Consider the following 12,130-nt stretch of genomic DNA (forward strand, 5'->3'; position numbering starts at 1 on the left):
CTCTCCCCCTCTCTCTCTCTCTCTCTCTCTTTTTCTCTCTCCCTCTCTCTCTTTCTCTCTCTCTCTCTCTCTCTTTTTCTCTCTCCCTCCCTATCCCCTTTGCATTTGCCCCTTTTTCACTGCTGCCCATTCTCCATTTGTATGTGTATGCACATTTTTTTTCCTTTGTTCAGTTTTTACACTGGACATTTCCTTCCAGAAACTAAGCAGAGCCATTCTCTTTTAGCATAATTTTTCATTTTACTTACTTACTTAGATTGCAGAATCACGGCCCTTCTGCATTGTATCAGGCCCATCGTGTTTGTACCAAATTTTCAATTGAGCAATTCATTTTTGTGCCATTTTCCTTCCTACCTTGTACATTTGTTATTTTTGAATAATAGACTGATTTCCTTTTTGAATGATTTAATTGAATCTACATCCACCACACATTCAGGCAAAGCATTGTAGACCTTAACCATTTTGCGTGAAAGATTTTCCTCAACTTGCATTAGGTTTCATTTTATGAATTACATTAAATCTAATCTACCCCAACGTCTGAGGACTTTGAAACAGCAACCAGATCTCCTTTGGCCTCCCTTCCTGTAAGGCAACAGTCCAAACTCCTCCAGTCTATCTATGTATTTGAGATTCTTTGAAGAACAATGTCCATGATCTGTCTACATTCTCTCCAAGGTCTTTTGATTCTAGTGAAGTATGGTTCCCAAAGCTGGATGCTGTACTTCAGCAAGAGGCTACCCTGGTGTCCATTACAGATTCAGCACAACATTTTCCCTCTGGTACTCTGACCCTGTCAAGAAAGCATCCCAGGCCTTATCAGCTGGCCATTCAACGTATCCTGCTACCTTCAAAGACTCACGCAGATATGTGTACAAGTACCTCTGCTCCTGCAGCTGTCTTCAGAGTTACAACCTTTATTTTAGATTTTTTGGATATTATTAACAACACTGGCAACGAACTGACAATGAAGCAATATATAAATAGGCCAAGTAGGAAAGGGACCTACTAGACTTGGTAGTGAGGAAAAGGCCTGGTCAAGTGATGAAGGTTTCAGTGGAGGAGCATTTTGGGAATAGCTTTTTGCATTAGTATTCTCAAAGGAGAAAGATATGGTGGACGGTGATTCTAGAGACCGGTATCTTGATATTCTAGGGTGTGACAGTATGAAAAAGGAGTTAATGTTGGGTGTTTGAAAAGTATCAGGGTAAACAAGTCCCAGAACCTGATGGGATTATCCCAGAATACTGGGGGAGGCGAGGAGGAAATTTCTGGGGATTTGGACAAAATATTTGTATCCTTTCTGTGGCAGCACAGTGGCTTAGTTGTTAGCACTGCTGCCTTACAGGGACCTGGGTTCGATTCCACCCTCTGGTGACTGTATGGAGTTTGCACATCCTCCCTGTGTTTCAAGGTCTCCTCTGGGTGCTCCAGTGTTCACCCACAATCCAAAGGTGTGCTGATTGGATAGTTTGGCCATGGGAAATGCAGGGTTTCAGGGATGGTGTGTGGGAGTTTGACCCCGGTTAGATGTTATTTGGAGGATCAATGTGGATCTGATGGGCTGAATGGTCTGCTTTCCATACTGTAGGGATTCTATGATTCTTTAGTCACAGGAGATGTCCCAGAGGACTGTGGAATAGTCAACATTATCCCTGTTGTCCTTTTTTTTTTGAAAAAAAGAACAATCTAAGAAATTACAGACCATTGATCCTTGTGGGAGTGGTAGGGAAATTAATTGAAGATGATGATTAGGGACAGGATTCACTCACTTTTGGAAGAAATATGAACATTTTCTCAAGGTGAGGTTGTATCTCACAAACATAAAAGTTTTTTGAGGAAGTGACAAATGTGATTGATGAGGACAGGGTGGTGGATGTTGTCTACATTGACTTTAGCAAGGTCTTTGACAAGGTTCCTCTTGGCAGGCTGATACAGAAGGTAAAGTCACATGGGATCTGTGGTGAGGTGATAAGATAAGCATTGAGCTGGCTTGATCGTAGAAGACAGAGTAGTGGCGGAAGGATGCTTTTCTGACCGAAGATCTGTGACCAGTAATATTCCATAGAGATAGGTGTTGGGTTCCCTGTTGTTTTTAATACTGTAAATAAATGATTTGGAGGGGAGGAATCTGAAAAATAAGTTTGGGGATGACCCAAAGATTGGGCGAGCTGCAGATTAGTGAGGGGAATTGCCAAAGGATACAGCAGGGTGTAGATTGGCTGGACACTTGGGGGGAGACATGGCAGATGGAACTTAACCCTGACAAATGTGAGATGATACATTTTGAAAGATCTAATGCAGAAGAAAAATATTCAGTAAATGGCAGAACCCTTAAGACATGCAGATCTACGCATACAGGTCTATAATTCCCTGAAAGTGGCAAAGCAAATAGGTAATGTGGTCAAGAAGGAATATGGCACAGATTTTTAAATATAGGTAAGTTATGTGACCTAACTAAAATTCTATGCAGTAACAATATTTGGAATATTGCAAACCGCTCTGGTCACCACACTACTAAAAGGATGTGTAGTCTTTGAAGAAAATGTTTGCTTGGTTTGGAGGGTATTTGCTATGAGGAGAGATTGGACAAACTTGGTTTGTTTTCATTTCAAAGTGGAGATGAGAGTGACTATCCTTGACACCAAGGGCACATTTGACCAAGTGTGGCGCCAAGGAGCCCCAATAAAACTAGAGTCACTTAGAATGGGGAGAAAACACTAAGTTAGTTGAAATCATGCCTCGCACAAAAGGAAGATGGTTTTCAGTCATCTCTGCTCCAGGACATATGTGCAGGAGTTCCTCATAGAAGTGTTGGAGCCCAATAATTTTAAGATACTTCTTCAATTACTTTCCCTTTATCATAAGGTCACAAGTGGAGATATTCACTGATGATTGCAAAGTGTTTGCCACATTTCAAGACTCAGATACTGAAGCAGTTCCGTGTTCAAATGCAAAAAGACTGGACAGCCTCCAAGCTTGGGCTCACAATTGACATTCATACCACATAAATGTCAGGTAATAAGCATCTCCAGCAAGAGTGGATCGTGCCATTGCTCCTTGACATTCAGTGATATTACCATTGCTAAATCCCCTGGTATCAGTCTCCTGAGGAGTACTATTGGCCCAAAACTGAACAGTGTTCACTGTATAAATGCTGTGGTAACAAGATCAAGCCAGAGGCTAGGAATCCTACAGTAAGTAACTCACCGCTTGACTCCCCAAATCCTGTCTATTATCTAAAAGCTCACTTGCTTGAATACATGCAATTCTGACAACACTAGGAACTTGACATTACAAGAAGCAATTTGTTTGATTGATACCACATCTACAAGCATTCACTTCCTCCACCACTGAGGCACAGTAACAGTGGTATGTACCATCTATAAGATGCATTGCAAAACTTGCCAAGGCTCCTTAGACAGCACTTTCTAAATGCGCATCCACTAACTTCTAGAAGGGGAAGGGCAGCAGGTACATGGGAATATCACAATCCAAGCTACTCACTACTCTGACTTGAAGGTATATTGCCATTGCTGGACTGTCATTGAATCAAAATCCTGATCCTCCCTATCTGACAGTACTATGGGTGAACCCGCACCAAATGAACTGTCATGGTTCAAGGTTGGCTCACCATCGTCCTCTTAAGGGCAACTAGGGGACAGGCAATAATTCCAGACTGGTTGAGTCAGCAAAGCCCATATCCCCTGAATGTTTTTTTTTAATCTCTCTAATCTTTCTATCAAAATTATTCAGTTCACTTTTCTCTGTTTTGAACTTCATTTGTCATCCACACATCACACTTTGTCTGTATCCCTTTTGAAGTTTTGTACTATGTTCCTCAGAGTTTGCAGTACTTTCAGGTTTTGTATCATTACAATCTTTTTTATAGAATTTAAGAAAGAACTTGCATGTACGCTTACATGCCTTTTCATCTGCAGGATCATTCAAAGTTCTTTGTCAAATAATTATTACTTTTGAAATATAGTAGTGTTGTAATATAGGAAACACATCAGTCACTCTATACACAAGGTCACACAAATATTAATGAAATAAATGACAGGGTATCTATTTCTAAGTGGTAATTTGAATATAAGGACTACCTGCCCTCCATTGAATAGTCTAAAAAGATCTTATTCAACAGGTTGTTGGATCCATTTGTTATATCAAAACAACCTGGTGAACAGGCTAGAAACATTTTGCATTTGATGCTGGTAATTGCAATGTTAGTGTATTGACTTGCTTCATCTCACGTTGAGGAGATGAAGAATCTATAAAAGTTTCACATGGGGGAGAATTACCTTAGTAATAAGGTTGTTATGAAGGGAAATAAACTTGCATTCATATAACTCCTTTCATAGCCATACAAGCAATTTGCAGACAATTTAATATTTCTGAAATATAATGACTACTTTAATGGAAGAAATGCATCAACCATTATGTTCACAGCAAGCTCCCACAAATAGCATGGTGATACCAATGAGATAACTATTTTTCTGATATTGTTTGAGGACTGAACATTGGCCAGAGCATCAGGGAGAACTCCTTAGCTCTTCAAAAAAAAAATTGCCAGACAGTCTTCTATCTTCTTCTGAGAGCGCAGATGGTCTTGCTTAACATATCATCTGAAAAGAAGTCAACTGAGCAACACTGGAGTGTCAGCCTTAATTTTTCACAGATTCATAAAGTGATATAATACAGAAGAGGCCTTGTGGCTCATTGAATTTGTACCGACTGAACTATATATTTACACTAGTCCCACTTTCCAGCACTTGGCCGTGAATGTTATAGCATTTTGAGTACTTTTTTGAACATTTGAGATTTCCTGCCTCAATTAACCTACCTGACAGTGCATTCCAGATTCCCACTATCCTCCAATCCCTCCTAAACTTCCTGCCTTTCACCTTAAGATTAGGCTCTTTGTTATTAAGCCTTCAATTACGGGAAACGACTGTTTCTATTCACCCTGTCCAATGCCCCTCATAATCTTATACACCTATTATCAGGGCCCCCTTCAACTTTCTCTTCTCCAAAGAAAACAACTTGAGCTTATCTAGCCTCTCTTCATTGTTGCAATGCTCCTCCCAGGCAACATCTGTTGAATCTCTTTTAACACTGACTGGTGAGGTGACCAGAACTGCACACAGTATTCCAGTTGTGGCTTAACCAAAATCTTGTACAGCTCCAACATAACATTCCTTCTCTTATAATGCAGGCTTCGACCAATAAATCCAGTTCAGTTTTAGGCCAATGTCGTGTTTGCCTTGTTAACTACACTATTAATCTATTCTGTTACCTTCAGAGCCCTATGGGCAAGCACCCAACAATCTCTTCCTCCTGTAATCTAATACATTCTCCCTCACTGTCAGCTACCCAGCCAATCTTTTGTCATCTTACTTATCACCCCATCCACACTCAACTATTTGGTTTCTATATATCATAAGCAGGAAGGGACCTAGAAACTGATTCCTGTGGTATGCAACTGGACACCAGCCTCCAATCACACAAACAGCTTCTACCATCACCCTCTTGTTTCCTATCACTAAGCCAATTTTGGATTCAACTTGTTATTTCATGCTGAATCTTATGAGCTTACACCTTCTTTATCAGGTGGGTCCTTGTCAAAGGCTTTGCTGAAATCCATATAAACTACATCAACTGCACTACTCTCATTTACACACCTAGTCACCTCTCAAAATTCAATCAAATTTGTTAGACATGACCTCCCTCTGACAAAGCCATCCTGACTATCCCTGATCAAATATTGTCTACCTAAATAGAGATGAATTCTCTCCTTCAGAATTTTCTCTAATAATGTGAGCCTGACTGGTCTGTAATTCCCTGCTTTATCTCTACCACCTTTCTTAGCTGTCTTCCAGTCCACTGGCACCTACCCTGTGGCCAGAGTGGAGTTAAATTTGGGTCCAAGTTCCAGTAAGATTCCCCCTCCTTTCCTGCAGAAGCCTGGGATGCAACTCCTGTGGACATGGAGATTTTTCCTCCTTTGGGCCTGCCAAAACCTCCAATACCTCCACATTCCCGTTGTTGATCTGCCCAAGAACATTACAGTCTCTCTTCCTGAAATCTGTGCTACGTCCTCCTTCTCCTAAGACAGATGTGAAATATTCTGTTAACGCTGCCTTCCAGCTCGATGGACAGATTCTCCCTTGGTCTGTAACATGCCCTTCTCTTTCTCTGGCTATACTCTTTCACTTGATGTAAGTGTAGGATATCTTGGGATTCTCCTTAATCTGGCCCTTCAGTGTTTTCTTGTGCTGCCTCTTTGCTCTCCTGGTTACTTTCTTAAGGTCCCCCTGCACTTTCTATACGCCAGGGCTTCTTGGTTCCTTAGAATCTCTACAGAGTGGAAGCAGGCCATTCAGCCTATTGAAACCACACTGACCCTCCAAAGAGAATTCCACCAAGACCAACCCACTACCCTATTTCTGTAACCCTGCATTTCCCATGGGTAATCCACCGAGCCTCCATATCCCTGAACATTTTAACAAGTCCAATCCCTATAACCTGCACATCTTTGGATGGGGGGAAATTGGAGTTCCTACAGGAAACCCATGCAGACATGGGATAACATGCAAGCTCTCTGCAGACAGTTGGCCCGAAGGTGGAATCGAACCAGAGTCTCTAGTGCTGTGAGGTAGCAGCACTAACCACTGAGTTACCATGCTGCCCTAATACCCGCTAAAAGCCTCTGTTTTCCTTCTTACCCAGTCCTGAATATTCATAGACATCCAGGGTTCTCTGAATGCTCCTACATTTTACCCTGAAGGATGTTGTGCTTGTACTTTCCCCATTTCTTTTTTGATATCCCCAACCCTCTGCTGTAGATTTCCTGACAGGTAGCTGTTACCAGTCTACTTTGGACAGATCTTATCTTATTTTGATAAAATCTGCCTTCTCCAAGTTCAAATCTCTTTTACTGCAGATCATCTTTTTCCATTTCCAGCTTAAACTGTACTCTGGTGTGGCTGCTGTTGCAAAAATGCTCTCCCACTGCCACCTGTCCAACTTTGTTCCCCAGAATTTGGTTCAAACACTGTGCAGTCCCTTGCTGAATCATCAGTGTGTTGACATTTAAAAAAATCCTGAATACATTTCAAGAAATCCTCCAACTCTAATGATTTATAATTATCCCAATTAATGTTGGAGAAGTTGAAACTATCCACAATAATGATCTATTAACACCCATCTTGGTGAATTGTCTATATATCTACTCCTCTATTTCCTGCTGACTCTGTTTGTGGGGCCGAAAATAGACTTCCATCATTCTGACTCCCCCTTTTTATTCCTAAACTTTACCCACAAAGTCCCATTTGAAGTCCCCCCCAAGATATTGTCCATCCTTTTTTGCAGGAACTGCTGTATAATTAATGCAATATCATCTCATAATTCACACACTCCTGTTCTCCTTGAAGATTGTATACCCCAGAATGTTAAGTTGCCAGTTCTGCCCCTCCTTTGACCACATGTCTGTGATGGCAATTCCATGTGAGGGTCCATGCCTTTAATTAATTTTTTTTGTGTGTATGTTAAAGTTGGAGGATGGGACTTGATCACACAATATCCTGAATCAGATGCAATCGTGCAATCACCTAAGCAGTAACTGACACTAATAAATAAGGCAGCTTGATCGATTTGTATCACTAACTGAGTAACTTGATAACTGTTCTGTTATTAAGTTAAAGAAAATAGACAAGCATAAGTAGAAGCAGAGGGTATGGAAAGTATCTGGTATCTGGTTGCCAAATGGCATCTGGATAGCAGTTATAATTAGCAGTAGAACTGAACTTGTGCTATCCACTCTGCTATTTTATAACTTGCTCTCTATGTTTGGCCCGAGTGTTGATCATTCTTGAAACAACTCAAGAATTTATACAAATTCCAGTTCTGTATGGGAGATGAAACACAGACTTGATGATTGCTTTGCTGAACACCTGCATTCCAATGGGAAAAATAGCCCGAAGCTTCCAGTTGCCTGCCAATTCAATACACCACCATGTTCCCATGCCACCTTTGATGTCTTCGACGTGCTATAGTGCTGCAGTGAAGCTCAGCACAAGCTAGAGGAACAACACCTTATCTTCCACTTCAGCACCTTGTAGCCTTCAGGACTCAGCATCGTGTTTAACAATTTCAGAGCATGAACATCTGCTTTCTGGTATATTGCCTACCCCACTACACCAGGTCTTGGCATGAAATGGGTCACTTTCAGTACAGTCTACTCATTTTCAAGCTGCTTCTAGTTCTTAAGGGTCACAGGACTCTGCTTTCCTTCCACAAATGCTTCCAGACTTAGAGTTTCTCCAGCATTTTCTGGGGTTTTTTTTGTTCCAGTTCTATTTCTATGCAGTAAATCTAACGATAACCATATGCTTTGATTCTGATGGTGCAGTGGCACCTGTGATAAACCACCAATAATGAGTTGTGGATTCAATACTGTGCTTCTTTGTGAAACATATTCCACTGCCAGATTACTTAATGTAAAATTGGATTAATTGTGCACTCCCAAAATGAAATTGTATTTAGACAGATGATTGTTTTATTTTTTTGAGGCCTCTATGAATCTTCTGATATACTCGGGTGCTTAGTTGTTTTAATACATCCTATCACAACATTGAGCAGGTTTTTGTTACTTCTAATTGTTTTACATTTCTAGGAAAGGTTAACAACTGAAAATAGTAGGTTGGAAGAACAGATAAAAGATTATCAGCAAAAGCTAAAAGAACTTAAAAAAAGCATTGAAGAAAAAGACGAAGAATTCAGACAACTGAGAAATGAATTAATAGAACACACTGACTTCTTCACACATGGTAAACAGCTCTACTGTAAACCAGAGTCAAAGGTAAGATGAGTAAATTAGACTGTAATAATACTTCCCATTATAATTTTCAGCAGCTATATAGCACACGTCCCAAGGTGGAGACTTTTTGGGTTGAAACTCAGCTGCATGACTTGAAGGGAATAATGGTTGTGTGACCATTTCCAGTCATCAATTTAAGAACATCTATGAGGATATGGGAGTAAAAGCAAAGCACTGCAGATGCTGGAGATTTGAAATAATATATTGAGTACTGAAGAAAATGTACAGGTCTGGCAGCATCTGGAAGGAGAAACACTCAATGGTTCAAGTCCAGTTATTCTTGTTTGGAAGTATAAGGGGCACCAATGAATCAATGGAACAGGGATTTAAGGCAGTAAAGGAGACCATCGAGCATATGCCATTCAAAAGAGCTGTTCATCTTAATACAGCTCTCCAATTCTTAATCTGTAGCCTTGTCAGTTATGAGAATCAACTATACATTCAATTAATTTTAAAATGAGATCATAAAGGCCTTCTTCTCAAGTTTAATGCCTCTACACATTATTTAAATAATTTAAGTCTAGTTATTGATCCTCATTGCAAAGGGAAGTAGGTCCTTCATGTTCATTCTATCTAGACCTCTCTCTTATTTACTTTAATTAAATCTCTCCTGTATTCCAACTGAAATAATTAAACTTGCCTTATAACTAAGAAATATTTGTATCATCGGTAGTCACAGGTGATGTGCTGGAAGACTGGAGGTTGGCTAACGTAGTGCCACTGTTTAAGAAGGGTGCTATGGACAAGTCAGGGAATTATAGACCAGTGAGCCTGACATCAAGTTGTTGGAGGGAATCCTGAGGGACAGGATGTACATGTATTGGAAAGGCAAAAACTGATTAGGGATAGTCATCATGGCTTTGTGCGTGGGAAATCATGTCTCTCAAACTTGATTGAGTTTTTTGAAGATGTAACAAAGAGGATTAATGAGGACAGAGTGGTAGATGTGATTTATATGGACTTCAGTAAGGCGTTCGGCAAGGTTCCCCATGGGAGACTGATTAGCAAGGTTAGATCTCATGGAATACAGGGAGAACTTGCCATTGGCTACAGAACTGGCTCAAAGGTAGAAGACAGAAGGTGGTGGTGGAGGGTTGTTTTTCAGACTAGAGGCCTGTGACCAGTGGAGTGCCACAAGGATCAGTGCTGGGTCCACTACTTTTTGTCATTTATATAAATGCATTGGATGTGAGCATAAGAGATATAATTAGTAAGTATGCAGGTGACACCAAAAATTGGAGGTGTAGTGGACAGTGAAGAAGGTTACCTCAGATTACAACAGGATCTTGACCAGATGGGCCAATGGGCTGAGTAGTGGTAGATGGAGTTTAACTCAGATAAATGTGAGGTGCTGCATTTTGAGAAAGCGAATCTTAGCAAGACTTCTCCACTTAATGAGCAAAAGTGAGAACTGCAAATACTGGAAATCAGAGTCTAGATTAGTGTGGTGCTGGAAAAGCACAGCAGGTCAGGCAGGATCTGAGAAGTAGGAAAATCTATGTTTCTGGCAAAAGCACTTCATCAGGAATTCTCTTATGCACTTAATGGAAAGGTCCAAGGGAGTGTTGCTGAACAAGGAGACCTTGGAGTGCAGGTTCATAGCTCCTTGAAAGTGGAGTTGCAGGTAGATAGGATAGTGAAGAAAGCATTTGGTATGCTTTCCTTTATCGGCCAGGAGTTGGGAGGTGGTGTTACGGCTGTACAGGACATTGGTTAGACCACAGTTGGAATATTGCGTGCACTTCTGGTCTCCTTCCTATCGGAAAGATGTTGTGAAACTTGAAAGGGTTCAGAAAAGATTTATAAGGGTGTTGCCAGGGTTAGAGGATTTGAGCTATAGGGAGAGGCTTAACAGGCTGTGGCTGTTTCACTGGCGCGTCGGAGGCTGAGGGGTGACCTTATAGAGGTTTATATAATCATGAGGGGAATGGATAGGGTAAATAGACAAGGTCTTTTCCAGAACTAGAGGGCATAGGTTTAGGGTGAGAGGGGAAAGATATAAAAGAGACCTAAGCGGCAACTTTTTCAGGCAGAGAGTGGTATGTGTATGGAATGAGCTGCCAGAGGAAGTGGTGGAGGCTGGTACAATTGCAACATTTAAGAGGGATTTGGATGGGTATATGAATAGGAAGGGTTTGGAGGGATATGGGCCAGGAGCTGCCAGGTGGCATATCTGGTTCGGCATGGACGAGTGATGTGAAGGGTCTGTTTCCGTGCCATCTCTATGACTCCAAGTCTCTGTTACTGTCCTTGTAATTCTCCACTGTAATCCCTCTCGTGATCTTGTAAAATTGGAAAATGAATTTTTGCTGCATGCAAAATTTCAGTTCTTATTTCATTTGCTTTTTTAAACAACTGCTAATGGAAATATTTATTTCTGAAATGTTCTATTTTAATTTCTGAAGAGAGTTAGCCTGTTACCCATTGTACTTACACATTACTGTAAACAAAAGAATGTTTCTACTTTTGTGTAATTTTACTTTTGGCACAGATTAGGCCGACTGACATTGGTTTTGAAATGAACTTTTTATTTTAGTTTTTTTTTACTATTTCTATTGCTTTTTGGACACCATTATATTGGTATTAGTTAAATGAAACCTGTTATGAAGTGGAACTTTGGATAAAAATGGGACATTTATTACAATGTTACTGCATACTGAGTCGAGGGGCCTGTTTCCATGCTGTGGGACTCTGTGACTCTGTGATGCCGTGATGCCATATGCACGGTTGCAACAGACCAAAGGTCCACCCAGTTGTGGATCTTGAGAATCTGCATATTATGTTTTTATGTTGGGCTACGATCCTGACAGTACCGTAGAAGTTGTCAAGATTAGATAAAACTATCTGGATAGTATGCAGATACCACTTATATTCAGATCGCTTTGTAAAAATAGTGGATAGAAAACATTGGGATAAATCTTTTTGGGATAATAATGGCATTTTAATTATGAACACCATTATAAATGCTCAAATTAGCCAGTGAAACCTGAAGATGAAAAGAGAAGCAGCAGATCGCAAATCTGTACAACATGCTGGTTGTTTATGCTGCTATTCTCTTGCTTGTGCAGCCGCATGCACGCTCTTTCTCTCTCCCCGTTCGTCTCTACCTCCCTCCCTCTCTCTTGCTCTGTCTCTCGCTCGCTTGCTCAGGCTATCTCTCGTTCTCGTTTTCTCTCTCTCGTTCTCTCTTTCTCTCTCTCGTTCTCTCTTTCTCATTCTCTCCCTCTCCCCCTCCCTTACTCCCCACCCCGTCGC

At 40.8% G+C, this 12,130-nt stretch overlaps 1 protein-coding gene across 5 annotated transcripts in view; it reads left to right on the forward strand.

The window, feature by feature from the left end:
* Positions 1–12,130, forward strand: part of LOC122551629 (TRAF family member-associated NF-kappa-B activator-like) — a 94,641-nt gene that overhangs the window by 51,425 nt on the left and 31,086 nt on the right. For all 5 annotated transcript variants that reach the window (XM_043693860.1, XM_043693856.1, XM_043693855.1 and 2 more), the window contains one exon: positions 8,672–8,857. In XM_043693860.1, the coding sequence (XP_043549795.1) occupies positions 8,672–8,857 (186 nt within the window). The remainder of the gene's footprint in view (positions 1–8,671; positions 8,858–12,130) is intronic.

The sequence above is a fragment of the Chiloscyllium plagiosum genome, chromosome 7, assembly GCF_004010195.1.
Source record: "Chiloscyllium plagiosum isolate BGI_BamShark_2017 chromosome 7, ASM401019v2, whole genome shotgun sequence".
NCBI classification, from domain to species: domain Eukaryota; kingdom Metazoa; phylum Chordata; class Chondrichthyes; order Orectolobiformes; family Hemiscylliidae; genus Chiloscyllium; species Chiloscyllium plagiosum.